General features: G+C 38.1%; 1 protein-coding gene and 1 long non-coding RNA gene across 3 annotated transcripts in view; one reads left to right on the top strand and one right to left on the bottom strand.

Annotated features, from left to right (window-relative positions):
• Window positions 1-18,203, bottom strand: part of PELI1 (pellino E3 ubiquitin protein ligase 1) — a 61,264-nt gene extending 43,061 nt beyond the window's left edge. Inside the window, exon 1 of one of the 2 annotated variants that reach the window (XM_063617903.1) lies at window positions 17,697-18,203. In XM_063617903.1, coding sequence (XP_063473973.1) covers window positions 17,697-18,188 — 492 coding nt within the window. In that variant the 5' untranslated portion in view covers window positions 18,189-18,203. Of the gene's footprint in view, window positions 1-16,934; window positions 17,143-17,696 lie in introns of those variants that run through there. The other variant, XM_055242927.2, reaches the window with a different exon arrangement.
• Window positions 16,913-18,910, top strand: part of LOC129462706 (uncharacterized) — a 152,939-nt gene continuing 150,941 nt past the window's right edge. The window contains exon 1 of the long non-coding RNA XR_010115696.1: window positions 16,913-16,963. This is a non-coding gene — a long non-coding RNA (uncharacterized lncRNA). The remainder of the gene's footprint in view (window positions 16,964-18,910) is intronic.

The raw sequence follows: 18,910 nt of genomic DNA, 5'->3' as shown, positions 1-18,910 counted from the left end.
CTTCAAAAGCCCACTTTAAACAAACCATCCTATTATTTATAAAACACACTAAGACTTATGTAAACACCAAACAAATAAATACACTGCTGATTCTAGAATATGTATAATAGAATATAGTCTATGATTGCTTGTATTGATGATCCACATAAAGTCACAGGAATTTCTTAAATGATAGAAGATTAAAGTAGCACTTTTTAAGGCAATGCATGTACTATTAAGTTTTCATGCAAATCACTGATTACCTCTCCAGAGACACAATGTAATTTTTGTTAGAAATGATTCTCAACTCTAGTATATACTATGAAAAATTAATGTGGTGGCTGCAGTAGAAAGCTTCTCATTTGATGTGTCCCAATAAGCTACGTGACTTTTGATTTTGAAATTTTGAATCATGTGTCTTTTGAATCCACCATAATTCCAGATTCTTCCCAACTTTTCCCCCTAATTTAAAGTGACATGGTTGTTACTCTCTATATCACATATATCAAAAAAAGAATTTCTTTTGAGACAGGTTCTGGCTGTATTGCCCGGGCTAGTCTGAAACTCCGGGGTTACTCCCATTTTAGCCACTCGAGTAGCTGGGACTACAGGCATATGCCACTATGCTACGTTCATATATCAGACATTTTTGAAAAAAATGAAACTGCATATGTAATACTCAGCAAACAAGTGTTGTTAACGTTATCACTACTCACTTGTAAAAAGTTCTAATAATATTTCAAGGCCCATTTGATGTTCTTTTCCCAGTCTGAAAGTTTTTCCTTATGCCCTAAACTGGGCATAATCTTTTTTGAGCTCCCATAGTTTATCTGCAATTATTTTATGGGCCTTATCCAGTTTTATATTATAGTTACATATGACCCTGTGCTATCTTCTATTAAAGCCGAACACTCCTCCAAGGGAGAAACTGTCTTGCTCATTTTGCAGCACTTAATATTGAAGAAATAAGGGAAAGACATTAAAAAGTTTGCTAAATTAGATCTTATGAAGTCTTCATTTTAATTTGGTGCATAAAAAAGGCATAAATATTTCTATAAAATTTATTCAAGAAATTTAGAAGAAAAAAATAAAATTTCCTAGAGACTATAGAATGTTAAAGCCTTTTGGGAATAGATGTGCTCATTCATATACACAGTAATATAACAGAGGAAATAGAAGAAGCTATCTAAATGATATTAGAGGCCATAATGTATTATTTTTTATTTCATTTCATACTTTGGGTGTTAAAAAGGAAGAGTAAAACACAATGGGTAACTTATTTTCCTTTTTGATAAGAACTGGGTTTTCATTTTCAGACTAAAATCAGTTCTAGAAATCAACACGTAAAGACTCTGTTACTGCCCTTCATAACCCTTTACTCCTCTCTCTCCCTGAGGCCCTGAGTATCTAGGAGAGAACCTTCATTTTCATGGTTCTTTATGAATTTCTTGGTCCAAAAGCACAGTCTGCTTAAGACATTACAAAACTAGCTATCAACAAATTTCATTACTAAAGCTAATAGGAAAATTAATAATAAGATATTAAATTTGTTAAAGTAGTGCCAAATTTTAAATTTTGATATATTCTTAAAGCTCTCAGGGGTCAAAAAGTTCTAGCAATTTATATATATATATATGTATATGTATATATTGCTTTAAAACAGCAATGTAGAAATTCATACAAATCCCAAGTTAGCACTAAATACTAAATAAGAAAAAAAAAAAAAAAAGAAAAACATGAACAAGTCTTTCCTAGTTGAGTGCTAACCCTTAAAATAGAAAAGGCACTATCAAGCATTATGGGCATCTGTTTTCTGCTGCCCAAATTCCTCTTTTCTCTCATATAATGGTATCTTCATTTCCTTTTTGGAGGAAACCCCTCTTTTATTCTCAGTTTATATATATCTGGATTTGACTCTATCCTCAAACTTGATGGTTGGACATATGGCTCAGACTCAAAAATCAGAGCTTCATATTCTCCTGGCCACAAGGGAGTGGGCCAGTCAGAGCCAATGAAATGCACTGAGACTTTTGCTGCGACTTCTAAGAAAGATGGTCACTCTTTCCAGCTACACATGACACTGGGTGGATTTAGGTGCTAAGGGAATTGAAGCTATCTTATGCTCATGTACAGATGGATCAGAAAGCCAACACCAAGAAAGCAGCACTAAGAAATGTACAGAAATTGAGTCTTGATGACATTATGAGAGCCTTGGGTGGAGCCATTCTTTAAGCCACACCTATCCTGAACCAATGTACACAAATCAATACATTTCCCTTTTCTCTTTTAAGCCTGTTTGAGTTGTTTCTGTCACAATAGAGTGTCTTAACTGACATACCAACTATTTCAAGTATGTTTGTTTCCCCAAAAGTAAATACACTAGGTCACAGAATCCAGTTTCAAAACCAAGGTAAAAACAGACTTTTCCTCATAGATAATTCTGGTTTTTCAAATCTGTCCTCTTCTCAAACACTATCAGGTTTTTGTATCTTTTGTCTTTATACTGTCTTAATACAAAGGAAATTCTTTTGCCACAAAGGAATAAAACACTAACAATGGAAAAAAGAAATTAATAAGTAATGGGGAATGGGGTGGGGGAGAGAGCAAATCATCTATAGAAGCTTTAAATAGTAATCAGATGTGCTTTTTATTTTTACTAAAGGACTAAATGATTGTCACAGTCTAAAGCTTGTAAATTTAAGCAGATTCAAGTATATATGCATCTAATACAAAGACATCAAAATACTAAAATCAAAGTTTCTATACAAAAAGCAGCTGATAAAAATTAAAATTCACAGAAAAACTAAAAACAGGCAAATCACTACATAATTTCGGTACCAGTTAATCATATTCATAAAAATTCTTGATTTTAAGCACACTTATGTAGTTACAACATGGTAATGAGCTCCAGTCATTCTGAAAATATTTAGCAAAAGAAGATTTAACAGAGCAAGTAAATCACGTCAACTAGGTCACTATATAGTAATGTAAAACTAGTACTTCCACTTTCTAGGGATTTTGGTGACTGTTAACAAGAAATAGAGAATAAGAAACATGAAATAAAATAGAATTAAATATATATTCTTATGTTTTCTCAGACTGTATTAAAGTGAGCTTTTACCTGCATATTTTAGAAATTCTACATTTTAAGTACCACATGTGACTGCTAGAACGAATTATATTACTCCTATGATCACAATGAGGCCATTAATATGGAGGCTGTATGCAAGAGGATAAGATAAATTATTATTACTTGAGATGAAGTAAAATAGAATGGTTAAGGGAGTTCTGGAGTCAGACTGTCTACGTCCGACTCCTGGCACTATCTTTTAATAGCTGTGAAACCTGGACCAACTTCACTGAGTCTCAGTTTCCTAACCTGTAAGACTAAGATAATAAAAAACAGTAACTAACACATATGCAGTGCTTATCATAATAAATGCCCGGCATTTTTCAAAGAGCTTTTAAAAAATTCTTTAACTCCTAATAATGTTCTTAGGAGATAAGTGATATTATCATCTCTATTTCATATAGAAGGAAACTGAGGCTCAGATCAGTTCGGCAAATTGCCTGTGGTCAAACAACTAGTAAGGGCTGACATCTGGGATTGAAACCCTATACTTGCAATCATTATACCCTATTACCTTTTTTTCTTTTTTTTTTTTTGAGACGGAGTCTCGCTCCATCACCCAGGTTGGCGTGCAGTGGCGCGATCTCGTCTCACTGCAAGCTCCGCCTCCCGGGTTCACGCCATTCTCCTGCCTCAGCCTCCCCGAGTAGCTGGGACTACAGGCGCCCGCCACCACGCCAGGCTAATTTTTTGTACTTTTAGTAGAGACAGGGTTTCACCATGGTCTCGATCTACTGACCTCGTGATCCACCTGCCTCGGCCTCCCAAAGTGCTGGGATTACAAGCGTGAGCCACCGCGCCCGGCCTACCCTATTACCTTTTAATATAATATGACCTATCTCAAAGGATTGTCACGGGACATTAAACAAATGTCTAGTACACAGTAGTAGCTCAATAAAGGTTTCCTGTTAGAGTTTTTCTGACAGTAAATTCCTATTGAATTACCTGAATATTTCTATTATCAATTATTTAGAAATGATTACTTCAGTATAGAAACTATTTTCTGCTAAAGAGAATTTTTTTGGAAAAGGGACAATGCTGGAAATTAACTTCTATTAAGGGTAATAAATCACTTTGAAGAGGCCCTCATAGGTTTGACCCTGGACATGGAAATGGGAGGTACTTTTGAGGCATCCATGGGGCGAGTTAGAAACAAATATACAGAGTTGTCCCTTGGTATCTGCAAGGGACTGGTTCCAGGACTTCTCTCCAATACCCAAATCTGCAGATGCTCAAATCCCTTATATAAAATGGCATAGTATTTGCATACATCCTCTGGTATACTTTATCTCTGGATTACTTATATCAACAGTCCCAATCTTTATGGCACCAGGGACCAGTTTCGTGGAAGACAATTTTTCCACAGATGGGGGTTAAGGGTGAGTGGTTGCGGGGAAATGGTTTCAGGATGAAACTGTTCCACCTTAGATCATCAGGCACTATTTAGATTCTCATAAGGAGCACCCAACCTAAATCCCTCACATGTACAGTTCCCAACAGGGTTCACACTCCTGTGAGATCTAATGCCCTGCTGATCTGACAAGAGGTAGAGCTCAGGCAGTAATGCTTGCTCACCCAGCACTCACCTCCTGCTGTGCGGCCTGGTTCCTAATAGGCCATAGACAGGTTCAGGTCAATGCCCTGGGGGTAGGGACCTCTGACTTATACTACCTAATAAAATGTAAGTGCTATGAAAATAGTTGTTATACTGTACTTTTTAGTTGTATTTATTGTTGTATTGTTATTTTTTATTGTATTTGTTTTCCAAATATTTTTGATCCATGTTTGGTTCAATCCTCAGATGCAGATCCCACGGATACAGAAGGCCAACTGTACTTGAGAAACAAAGGCAGAAATGACAGGATCCTAACCGGCATGTAGAGAGTGAAATAGTAATCTCTCTCTTTTTTTTTTTTTAAATTGAGGTGGTGTCTCACTCCATTGCCCAGGCTAGAGTGCAGTGGTGCCATCTCGGCTCACTGCAACCTCCACCTCCCAGGTTCAAGCAATTCTCCTGCCTCGGCCTCAGGAGTAGCTCAGATTACAGGTGCACACCACCACGCCCAACTAATGTTTGTATTTTTAGTAAAGACATGGTTTCACCATGTTGGCCAGGCTGGTCTCGAACTCCTGACCTCAAATGATCCACCCACCTTGGCCTCCCAAAGTGCTGGGGTTACAGGCATGAGCCACTGCGCCCAGCCAGAAACAGTAATCTCTACCAGTATTGAAGGAGGCAGAACAGATATGGAAAGAAAACAGAGGTCTTTTTCACTATGGTAAGTTTGAAGAATTTTAGTTAATATGTCTAATAAGCAGTTGAAAATTTAAGTTGGCTCCCAGAGAAAGGTCCTGAATTGGCAACAGATCTTTCCCACTCCTTTTTCTCTTTCTACTAGACCAAGTCAGGATGCCAGTAGAAATAATAAAAATAGCTTCCAATTCTTGAGTACCTACTTTATGCTTCACATCGTGCTGAGAACTTTATATATTATCTCTATTCCTTTCAACAACCTTACCAGGAAGATACAGGTTGAGCATCTGTAATTTGAAAATCTGAAATCCAAAATGCTACAACACCTGAAACTTTTCAAGTGCTAACACAACTCTCGAAGGAAATGCTCTTCCAAGTATAATGCAAATATTCCACGATCTGAAAAAATCTGAAATCCAAAACACTTTTTGCCCCAAGCATTTTGGATAAGGTATTTAATAAGTCCCGGTGAGGCTTGTTCTCAGAACCTTGAGATTAAGTAAACTGAGTCAACTGTCCAAGGCAACAGAGCTACCAATTAGTGGGGGAGGCATATGGTAAAGTTTTCTTCTTATTAAAGACTCTTTCTATTATATTACCTTAGCTTTAACTTGAATGACCACCTACGTCAAGTTCATTCTGGAAAGGGAAAAACAACAAAATTAATGGAGCTCTCAAACTGAGAAAACAGGGAATGAGTCTGGGATATGTGGCTTCAAAAAGTACAAGTTTAATAGTGATACGAAAGAGCTGGAAAAAAAGAAGTGGAGTTATAATTTAAAGACCCTTTAAACCAGAAGGAGCCTTGGAAATGGCCTAGTACTTTTATAAGTAAAGTATGGTCCATGGCCTATAGCAGTAGCTCACCCAGAAGCCTGCTAAAAATGAAGAAGCTCAAGCCCCAGCCATACTTACTGAATTAGCATATGCATTGTAATATGATCCTTAGGTAATTTGTATAATACATTAATGAAAAACACTGGTCTGATACCATTACAATAGATGAAGACACTAACCAGGTTAAAAAAAACAGTTTGCAAAGCTAGAACTCAGGCCTCTTTATTTCTGGGTCTAGGATTTCTATGTCTTCATTATGTGCCCTCCAAACAAATACATCACTTCGAATTTCACTAACCTGAGGTCTGTGCCATAAACGTTTAGAACTTAAAATGAGTTTCCATCAAATTAGCACTAAACATTTTTATTTGTTACCATTTCATTTGGAATTTTAAGTACCCCCATGAGTTTTCTTCAATCATTTGTTTTAACATCACTAAATGAAACATAAACATGCTATCCCTGACTACAAAGAATTCTTAAGCTCATAGAGTAAGTTTCAACCCTGAGCACTCAATGTGAAGACAGTATAGATAGAAGAGAGAGACTTTCTATAGGCAAATTATTTAAAGTCATAGAATCCTGGAGCTGGAAGAGACCTGATATAGCTGAGATGATAAAGAGATTTCATCAGAATGGCAATTATATATATAGTTTCTGACAGTGCTGTACAAAAAAGTTACCTGAAGCTCGTTTGGGATACAGATACCGATACAGATACAGCTAGTACCTGTATCTGCCATGGGTTGGCTCCAAAGAGGGTGTGAGTGCTGGAGTTACTGACCTTGTAAAGATAGGAAACTCAAGCTCAAAGAGGTTAAATGAAATATACAAGGTCACATATTGAGAAGATAAATCAGAACTCCAGGTCCCCTAACTTCTGATATAGTGGTTTGTATCCTGTATCATATTGCCTCTCCTCTCTATTTATTCAATAAAAAATATAAAATCCTTTTCATGTAATAAAAACCAAGCCAATTAGAAATTAACTGGGAATAAACACCTCAGATGGTTTTATGGGCATTATAGGATTTATAATCCTATAATAAGGACATACATGGAAGTACGTTAAAAGATTTAAAATGAAGCCCACAACCTATAGATTGTATCATTGTGATCAATGAATGATCTCTGACTCAGACTGCTTTCTGACATTCTCACTTCATGGAGAGTTTTTTCCATATGACAGTTCTTCTTTAGAGTTTATCCATGATGACTCAGGGTACCTAGATGGTATGAAAGAGCCTTCAATTTAAGGAGGAGGAGGAAAATGAGGGGGCCTACTGAATCATTAGCAGCCTACTCAGTTCTGAAACTCAGCAAATCCTTTTGGAAGCCATTTTAAAGTCAGCTTTAGGAGACAAATTCTGGCTAAAGCCTTAAAAGACTGGTCCTTAAGAGCTGAACTATATGCAAATAAATCAACATGTTATTTCTAAAAGAGACACAACCAAAAGGCTTTAGCAAAATCTGATCTTCTTTTTGTTGAATAAATGTCAGTGGTGAATTTTTAAAAATGTCTGCTCTCAATGAAGTTACAGATCTGCTCAATGTTTAACAGTTTAAGAGCCCCTCCTCAAAATTCATCCTAGTTCCTTTGGGGAACAGACAAGGCTAGTTCAGAAACTGGATCATCCTATTTTAAATGAAAATAACAGTAAAGCAGTAAGCATATTTAAAAAGCTTTTTGACACATAAGGTATGTCTATAGGACTGGTTTCTAATTAGAAGCAGCCGCTACTTTACAAAAGATACGTATTTAACACATTTTCTCATGAATGATGAACTTAATTAGTTTTGTAATTTGGATGTTTTGATCCTTTGATGGTAAACTTAAAGAATGACAGTGAGAACAATTCAAAGAAAAATCCATCATGTTAACTGTAGTCTAAATTAAAGCCAATCAGCTTTTAGTGCTTCCAGTACATGCAGTTCATTAAATCTGAAATAAACCCAGAGGAACATGAAGTACTACGGATAGTATCTGCCAAGAACCAGGAATTCAACATTAAGGTTTTGAAGAACCAACAAAGCACTTTCAATTGTTTTCACTTATTGTTAAAAAATAAAATTAAACTGTGCCTTCTAAAGATTAAGCCAAATGATATGTTGAGCACTACGAGTTACTAGAAAAATATCAGGGCCAGTCACTTCATAATTCATTCTTGTGGAAGGAAGAAGTTATAACCTTCTTTACCACATTACTTATCTTTTTATCTTTTCCTCTTGACTGTCAAAGAGACGCTCAACAGAAGTACAGTTTTCCCCTAAGGTCATATATGATTAGTATTACAGTAATGATGAAGTCCCCAATTGTTTGACATTTTTAGAAAAGATAACAAACATCAAGAGCTGAAAATAGTTTTTGAAATTCCACTAGGCTGTTAATTTTACTATCAAACTTTGCTAGTTTAGGTATGTAGCTTCTGGATGGATGTAGGATTAACTCAATGAATTTGAGTTTAAACTCAAACTGTTTCCTACATTATTGAGTTAAAAAAGTATTACATCCTACAGGTCATGTAGTTATCTCTTAGTGTCTGATGAGAGATCTCCAAGGCACACACCAGAAATAGGCAAGGAAAGTTTAAAAAGATTAAGTATGGCACAAATAGGAAAAGTACTGTATTTGCCATCCACAGGTTACTACTTCATAATCTTAATTCATTCCAAGTCTACTTTATAAGTATAAAAATGGCAGACAAACATAGAAAACGCTGTTGAAGAGCAATAGGCATGACTAAAGCTGGCAAAGGATGATAAAGAGAGCTATTGGCAGAGTAATGAATAGATGAAAGTGAGACAGGCAGGAAATTACAAGTATCTTGCAATGCACAAGCTGAGAAGAATAACCTTGAACCTGTTGCTGTAAAAATCTACAAAGCTTAATAGATTGAATTTTCAAATAATCTCTCAATTATTGTTACTCATTATTATTTCCAAAATTAAGTATAGATTTTATCATGGTCATAAGGTTTAAGTCAACGTGAAATGTAAGATGCCCTTTTGCAAAGCAACAACTTTTCTTCAAATGAAAGTTGTATTATTACTTCTATTCTCTACTTAATTTACACACTTGAGCCTTAGCTCATTAGGTCATAGACACTTAAGCACATCCAGGTTAAGAGAATTATCCATAGTCATATTTACTATTTTGTGAGATCCAATTTTTTCCTTTCCTTCCTTCTCTTGCTGCTTTCCCTCTCTTTCTCTTCCGTCAGAAGTTATTCATTTATTCCACAAAAATGGAAATGAAAAACAGATTCATGATCCTACCAGTAAATCAACAGCCTGAATGAAAGCTATTTCTAAAATAAGTCACACTTCAGTATGGTCATCATCATGGAACTTCAAAGATCTTTACGAAAAACCACTGCCACTTTATATGGGCTCAGTTGTTCCATGTTAACAAACTAGTTAACGTTTAAAATACGTTAAATAATCTAGTCTAGCAGCTCAGTCCTGACAGTATGTGCAGTATATGGTAAGAGAGTCTGGCTATCTATCTATACATACACATCTACATACACTAAAAGGACAAAAACTGAGTGAATTAAAGAACTAGATTCCTAACTATTTACTGAAAAATGTTTAAATAGGAAGCTTTGTTAAAGTATTCCTTACACAGTTATATACTTATATTCTTAGTGGTCACTATGTAATTACATAATAAAAGTTCATAAGTTCTACTTCATGGCATTAAATTTTAAATATGATTGGTTAAAAATACAAATGAGGCTGGGCGCAGTGGCTCACGCTTGTAATTCCAGCACTCTGGGAGGCTGAGGTGGTGGATCACGAGGTCAGGAGATCGAGCCCATCCTGGCCAACATGGTGTAACCCCGTCTCTACTAAAATACAAACATTTAGCCGGGCGTAGTGGTGCGCGCCTATAATCCCAGCTACTTGGGAGGCTGAGGCAGGAGAATCACTTGAACTCAGGAGGTGGAGGTTGCAGTGAGCCGAGATTGCGCCACTGCACTCTAGCCTGGTGACAGAGCAAGGCTCTGTCTCAAAAACAAAACAAAACAAAACAAAACAAAACAAAACAAAACAAAACAAAACAAATGAAAACGTTGTGCTCCCCCACCATTGGACATAAATAACAAGAAAAAGAATGGCTTTCTTTACTCAATATTATCAGGAGAGTAAAAATCACTGAAATGTTTAGTTTCTCAGGTTGGAAAAACTGTACCTCTAAAGAATGAACTAGTATAGTAATTGTTCAAAATTAGTAATCCTACATGTATATTGTCCTGAGAGTAGATTTTTACAATCCATATTTATTGAGGTTTTTGGGGGCATTTAAACATTTAGATGAGATCCAATTTTTTCTATGCCTTTATTAATAAAGATTAAAAACAGTTCTTTATGGTAAATCAGAATGTTCTCAAAACAACTACTAATCTGAGAAATGAAGCATGAATATAAGACTTAAGAGCCAGATTCATCTCTTAACACTAACATGTGTTAGTCTTTTAGTTCCCCAAGTGTATGCCATAGTGACATGAGTTAAACAACTTCACTGCGTTTTAAATACCATCCCTTTAGTCTTGAATGCAGAATATAAATGAAATTTACCTGAAATGACTGTTTTGAATACTTGGTATTAAGAATTGTATATAATCTTGTATGTGTGTGTGCATGCATTTTGTGAGACCTTAAAATATCCAAATTAGTATGGTGCCTTCCATACTAGTCACTCTTAGAGGTTATATACCCTTATTCCAAATGATGCTACAATTATCCACAACATTATTAAAATTCCTTTTTAGTCTATGGGTGGATCTGACTTTTACAAACAATAACAGCCTTCTCAGACTGGATCTGATTTTTAGAAACAGCCTCAAGTTACTTCCCATTTTCTTTCTGTCAAGATCCTCTGTGAGTCATATCTGATAAATAACATGAAATATCACGTGGCCAATCAGCCCGTTTTTCCTTAAAAACAAGGAGCAAATACAAAGTAACGAGCTATTTTCAAGTGTCTTAAACTGACTTAGATGACAAAAAAAAATTTTTTTTCTAAAAATACTGAGTAATGATAGTATTGTTAAGTGTATAATTTCCACGGTGACTACTCTAAAGTATAAGACTTATTTTAGATAAGTGTATAAAATATTTTTCCTTTAAAGATAGATAACCAGCCCTACACAATTTAGTCTTCTCTAACCTTCCTTTCCCATGCTGATGCTGATTTTATGTACTCATACTCACCCTGTTACCCTAGTTTTTGGTTTTTTTTTTTTAGACAGGATCTGGTTATGTTGCTCAGACTGGTCTGGAACTCCTGGGCTCAAGTGATCCTCCCACCTCAGCTTCTTGAGTAGCTGGCACTATAGGTGCAAGCCACTATGCCTGGCTCACATCCTTGTCTTCTTGTAGTTTCTTGCAGTTGTAGGCATGCTCTCATCTCAGGGCCACTGCACTTACTATTCCCTCTGTGTATAATGTCTTGCTCCAAGGAGACCTGCAAGGCTTGCTGTGCTACCTCCTTCAGGTCATTACTCACTTTCTCAACTCTTTATCATCTTCTCAATGAAGTCTTTTCTCACTACCCTTTAAAACTGCATCTTGGCCAGGTGTGGTGGCTCCCACCTGTAATCCCAGCACTTTGGAAGGCCGAGGTGGGTGATCACTTGAGGTCAGGAGTTTCAGACCAGTCTGGCCAACATGGTGAAACCCTGTCTCTACTAAAAAACAAAACTCTACTGGGTGTGGTGGCGTGTGCCTGTAATCCCAGCTACTCAGGAGGCTGAGGTAGGAGAACCACTTGAACCTAGGAAGCAGAGTTTGCAGTGAGTTGAGAACACCCCACTGCACTCCAGCCTGGGTGACGACAGCAGAACTCCATCTCGAAAACAAAAAACAAAAAACTGTATCCTCCTCCCAACCTCATACACATATCCCATTTATTCTCCTTTCTCCTTCCCTGCTTTATTTTTCTGTTTGTGTGTAAAACTGTTTATTAGGGGAAATTTCAAACATACACAAAAATAAAGACGAAGTAAGAAACCTCATGTATCCATATAGCATCTACCTTCAGCAATTTTCAATATATGGCCAATCTTGTTTCATCTATGTTCCTCTCCCTTTCAATATTTTGAAGTAAAAACCCACACAGCACATTTTAAGTTGTAAACACTTTATTATACATCTCTAAAAGAACACTTAAAAAAAAAAAAGTACATTCTCACACCTGAAAAAATGGACAAATCCTTTTCATTAAATATCCAGAGTCTCAATTTCCCCAATTTTGAATAAATGTCTTTTTACAGTTAGTTTGCTCAAAGCAGGATATAACTAAGGTTCATACATTGCATTTGGTGGATAAGCCTCTTAAGTCTCTTTTGATCTTATAGTTCTCCCTCGCTATTTCCTGCTATTAATTTTTTGAATAAATCAGGTCATTTTTCTTTCTTTCTTTTTTTTTTTTTTTGAGACGGAGTCTCGCTCTGTCGCCCAGGCTGGAGTGCAGTGGCACGATCTTGGCTCACTGCAAGCTCCGCCTCCCGGGTTCACGCCATTCTCCTGCCTCAGCCTCCGGAGTAGCTGGGACTACAGGCGCCCGCCACCGCACCCGGCTAATTTTTTGTATTTTTAGTAGAGACGGGGTTTCACCGTGGTCTTGATCTCCTGACCTCGTGATCCACCCGCCTCGGCCTCCCAAAGTGCTGGGATTACAGGCGTGAGCCACCGCGCCTGGCCCATTTTTCTTTTATTTTTTAATTTTTATTGTTTTGAGGCAGGGTCTCGCTCTGTTGCCCAGGCTGGAGTGCAGTGGTGCAATCATGGTTCACTGCAGCCTCAATCTCCCAGGCTTAAGTGATCTTCCCACCTCAGCTTTCTGAGTAGTTGGGACCGTGTCCAGTTAATTTCTTAAAAAACTCCTTTGTAGAGACAAGGTCTCACCATGTTGCCTAGGCTGGTCTTGAACTCCTGGACAAGAGGGATCTTCCCACCTCAGCCTCTCAAAGTGCTAGGATTACAGGTGTGAGCAACTGCGCCCAGTCATTTCTCTTAAAACGCAATGTATTTTATTTATTTTATGGTTTGTGTCTTATTATTAGAATGTAAACACCACGAAAGCAGAGATTTTAGTCTGTGAGGTATCAGCATCTAGACCTGTGACATGTAAACGGCATCAATAAATATTGAATGTATTTGGCATCCATGCCAAAAGCCCACCGCTCACCAACAGCAGAAATTGCTATTCACAGTACTCTTTCCTGCTAAGTTTGAACAAGGACTCCCAGTTTTCTAAACACAGCACTCTAGGCAGCCACCACTAAACAATCAGATTTGGTACCCCAAATGAAATTTATTTGCTGTCCTTGCTTTAGCCCCCTTCAAAAGTGTACTATCCCTAAAACAGATTTCATTGCACCTTGTATGTTGAAATTTTAGCATGATAAATTACTGACTGTGTTTCTTGTCAACTACATTTAAACATTTCTTAGCTTATTTTAGACAGCTTAGGGGAAAAAGAAAACTGTAGCCAAAAACATAATAGAAAAAGAAACTGCAGAAGATGGTGGGAAACCGGGGGTATTACATATTTTTAGAATTAGCAACATCCCAAGAGGCTCGTTATAAAATAAAAATTAGCAACAAATTTTCTGAAAAGGAAGTAAATTACATGTGTGTTGAATTAATTTTTTTAAAAACTACATGAAGATTAACTGGAGGATGAAGACAGATGTCAGGATTTTCCCATTTATAGGCATCAGCAACACATTCTATTTTTCTGCAACTGGTATTTTGAGGTGTAACGGTATTACAGGGGTGATACAAGAGTACTATGTAGAACCCCATTTCTCTGAAGTGGAGTTTATGTGGCAAAAAGAATCTAAAACATCTGGTACAACATTCTGAAAAACTGTCAATTCTTCTTAAGAGTCATTTACAACTCATTTCTGTTAAACCACCAGATGAAGCTCTCTTCCTCTAGGCTTATTTCTGAAGGTGCCTATGCTAATTGAAAGACTCCAATCAGATGTTTATGTTTTGATTACTTTTTTCTATCAAAAAAAAAAATTAGAAATTCCCTGACATCCATTCAAGAAACACTGTGTTTTCTCTTTATTACCTGTAAATTCATTAAACAACAAAAAGTATTTAGGACCTACTAAACATAATATGTTAGGCAGTTATTTTCAGTCTCTGAAGGAAAAATTGAAGTGATCTACTCAAGACAACATGCAAAAAAAAAAAAAAAAAAAAAGCTAGTGCAGAACTTGAAATCATATGAGATCTTTCAATGACCAATATTTCTTGTCAATGTCAATGTGAGGTTCCCACACATTAGTCTAGGGAAATATTCTATGGCACAGGTCACACTTAAACTAAGAAAATATAATAAGCACTTCCCCTCCCCCACTACCACAAGTGTAAAAAAATCTCCAAGAACCCAAATCCCTTGAAAGAATGACTTCTATTTACTTTGCCTGTGTAATATATTCAGAGGGAATCTGGAAAAGATGGCTAGAAATCTATAAACAGAAAGTGCTAAGTGGAATTCACTGTTTATAGACTTCAACTAGAATTTTGTCCCTTATATATAAATGCTGCCAAGAATCTTTATATTGTATTATTTAAAAACATCTTCATCAGATTTTCTTCACTTTGTTGATTTTCTTCCTTTTTTCACTGGCTTTTAAATCTGCTTTACTCTCCTCAAAGACATAACTGTAACTTTTGGAACAACATGTTTTTTTTTCTCCCCCCGCAAAGGAGCTCCTAAAGCCACCTCAGTGCCATCATATATTAGTCATTATGAAATTTTAATATTTACAGTTAAATATATCTGCATAATAAAATAATCCAAAAAGCCTTTCTAACCTAATAAATACTAGGATAGGTCTACATTGATGTATTATGGTAAAATGTGTATGTATGTGTTAGTTTTCAATTCTAAGTCCTTGGCTTAAAATCTTTATCAGCTATAGAAGCTTCTGCCTAAAAACATTAGTTGTCCACGAAGCATAATGACTATCTACAGTCCTTATCACCTGACCTACTAGAAAACCATAATAAATCATATTCTGAAATGATAGAACTCTTAAAATACAAAAGTGACATTCTGACAACCCAGGAGAGGCTGAAGTTAAATCAAATGGAAACATCCTTTGGCTTCCCCTTTGAAACTTGCCTCAGTGGCATTTGGCAGTACTAGACTAACCTCCTACCCCGTACTTTTCAGTCATTTCCTTTAAGGGGTCTCAAAGAAATTATGAAACCTGCAAAGCCAGACTTCGCCAGTCAACACTAACTTCTGCCTGCGGATTCCAGTGACTGAGCCAAGACAGTGTTAATAGCTTCCTTAACGTACAAATGTCCCTGGTAAATCTGGCTTGAAAATACCACAGAGAAAGTTCAACATAACCAACTGTAAGAACATTTAAATGCCAATCTTAAGGAAAGGATGGATTCCTTCCCCCTACAAATTCCACTGAGGCAAATTTCCAGCTTACTTTTTAGAAGCAAATAAATACCACTACTATTACATTACGGCACTTCTACCATGCTAATAAAAAGCCAGGTGATAGTTTCCTCTTTAAAACCTGTACATTCACTACATGCGACATTATAACCACTTCACTACATGCAACTTTGCATACATATAACTGTTCTACTTTCCAATTATTTATTTTAAATTCAAGATCTCTTTTAACATACTATAGAAAGGGAACAGGTTAGAAGGCTTTGGGAAAAAAAAATAAAATAACGAACATCTCACTTTCATTTTCTGATGCAACCACCAAAATCTAAAATGTAAGGACAACTATACAATACAAAATTAAATTTAAGAGAATTTAGAGTAAGTGAAACTATTCACTATTACTACAGTTCTGATTATTATTTACCTGAGGAAAGAGCTAGTAGAAGTGATGCTTGATTTAAGTTTTTGGTACTTTCCAGTTTGGTACCGAAGAAATGAAACCTCACAAAATAAATAAGGTCCTCAGAGTTAAAGATTTTTCTCCAGAAGAGTTTGTTGGTATAAATTAAAAAACATAAGGAATTCATATGCTGTATTTGTACAATAAGAACAATGTTTCGAGACATGTAAATCTTATCACTCAGAAAATATTTTGTTGGCTATAAAGAAAACGCATCGTAAACTGAAACAGAACTGAATAAAGTGAAACTTTACCACAATTAAAATATTTTAAATTCACCCTATTTTGCGAACTGAATAATAAATTCATTTATCCTTAAGTGTAAGAGTAATACATATTCAACACAGTAAAGGACAATGCCATTTCTGAAACAAAAGATCATGTGCAATGAAAACAAAGTAACATTCTGCAGAGAAAGAAAAAGTAAAGAGCCTGTGAACCGAAACACATGACCTTTTCTTATATATAAAGCTTCAGTTTTTAGCACAACCAGCACCTTATGAACAAAGTTCTCAATAATATTTGTTGATATACTGTTTGATGACTAAACGACAGGAATATTGTTGGTGCTGTTAAAACCAAGGCACATTTCCTTGTGTGTAGTGATTAAAATCTGTTAAATGTACATTTTTTAAAAACCTCTGCCCTCTGTCCCATTCTTGCTCTCTTGCCTCTAACAGACCTGCACGTACAAAAATAAAAGTAGACGGTGACATGAGTTTATGATTTACATTAATTTCCCTACTCGGGGCATTTTTCACTAAGTCTTTAGAGGTTTTAAGATTCAAACACTATGTAAGAAGAATTATGGTTTGAACTACGTAACAATTACCTAGACATCTTTTGGACTTCAGTTAACCTGTAAGTAAAATGAGTATCTTTAACTTTTCCACGGGGCTTTGGAGAACGGGTTCTTCCTCATAAACGCTTTCATATCCTCAGACACCAGGCGCGGTAGAAGATCAAGCATATCCATCAATTAGAGAGCTTTTCACGACCTCAGTTTACCCACTTAGGGAAACGGACGTATTAACTTGTTTCCTAGGGGACCCGGGAGTGAAATTAATTAGTGTGTTTAAAATGCTCTGAGATCCAAAGATGAAAGGAAATGTGAAAGACGCGCAGAGATGATGACAACAATCATAACAATAAAAAGAATGACTAACTTGAAGTCTGCGTTATGTAAGGGAGGAAAAGAAGTTATCAGATCCGCACAAACAAAAGGGAAACCCACCGCCCCTTTTGTTTCTCTCATTTCCCTCTCCTCCCCGCCACCCGCAGAGCTCCCCTCTCGCAGCCGGAGCGCTCAGCCAGCCAAGCGCGGGGCTCAGAGTTGGCCGCCGCGCGCCCCGCTCCCGGGCGGAGGGGGAGGCCGCACAGGGTCGGTTCCTGACAAAGGCGCTTCCTCCAGCCAGGGCGCGGGATGGAGGCGCCGCAAACTCCGCTCCCCGCCGCCGCGGGGGCGCGGGGGCGCGCAGGCGGGCAGGGAGAGCCGGCTGGCTGGCCGCTAGGGAAGCCGCCGAGGAAGTTGCGCGCCCGCCCTCCCCGCGCCCCTCGGCGGCCCCGCTGCCAACCATCCCGCGGCCACACTTACCGGACAATTGCTGGTGGCCGGGATCCCAGAGAGGCCCCCGAGACCCGAGGCGAAAGGGTGAACTGTTGTGCGCGGGGAGCGCGAGTAGACCGCCCGCCGTTCCACCGCTGCCCTCCGCGCCAGCCAGCCGAGCCCAGCGAGGGGAAGTTGACCACGGAGCCGAGCGCTGAGGAGCTGCGGACGCAGGGAGAGGCGTTGGGGCTGCTTTGTGGTGCGCTCCCGGAGGGCTGGGGACCAATTCGACCGCGCCGCGGGGCTGGCGCTGCTGCTGCTGCTGCTGCTGGTGGAGGCGGCGGCGGCGCCCCCCGACGGTCCCTCCGCCTCACACAGCCTCTGGGTCACTGACACACACTCGCAGGGAGGGGAGGGGTCTAGCCGTAGGGCGGGGCCTGAGGGAGGGGACGGGGCAGGGCCACAGCGGAAGGCGGTGTCGCCGCGCCGAGAAGGCTCTTGGGAATTGTAGTTCTCCGCTTGAAGAAAAAAGGGATGCATTGTTGTCCAGCACCCGACCAGGCTCACTCTGCACTGAGCATGCTCGAGGGCGAGGTTTGGGCCGCCCCCTCCCACCGTTACCAGGGTCACCGACACACTTAGCGAACGTGTTCAGTGCTGCTGTTGGCTGAACAAGGGCGGTCTTGTATTAAGGTGTTGTTGGGGATCCAGCCCTTAGACGGTCCTTCCTACTTCGCTCCACCCCCAACTCCTAGCCTCACCAGTCATAAGTACCGAGCGAGGTCTGACTTCCTCTCCATATTTCAGTCTTCCCTGCTGCGTAATTTATCTTCCACAAACCCTAAATCACAAATTCCTCTGTCCCTCACTTCCCTCAATTGAATCATCTCTAAATTCAATTTTCTTTACCTAAGACTTGTTGAAATGTAGTTGTTTCCAGTAATTGAACAATTAAGTTATAAAATTTAGGAATATCGCCACTATCAAAATCCCGTAATTAATTACTTTGCTCAGTTAGTCACATCTAACTTTAAGATTAGCAAAGGCAAAGTACAGGATTAAGACCCCTGTATTTTACTTGATTACTATAAAAGAATCCGGGTTCTTTCATTTTAAGGCCTACAGTTTTTAAGACATACAAATTTCATAAAGTATACGTTCAAAAGACAAGTTGAAAATTGTTTATGTGTATTGGCCAACTTTAGTTTGGTAATAAGAGCAGTCTGAACCAAGGTATGAGTATGTTGTTGGGCTGGTCAGCT

This window comes from Symphalangus syndactylus, chromosome 14, assembly GCF_028878055.3.
Source record: "Symphalangus syndactylus isolate Jambi chromosome 14, NHGRI_mSymSyn1-v2.1_pri, whole genome shotgun sequence".
NCBI lineage: Eukaryota > Metazoa > Chordata > Mammalia > Primates > Hylobatidae > Symphalangus > Symphalangus syndactylus.
The sequence above is the reverse complement of the archived record's forward strand: the minus strand, read 5'-3'. Positions and strand labels throughout refer to the sequence as shown.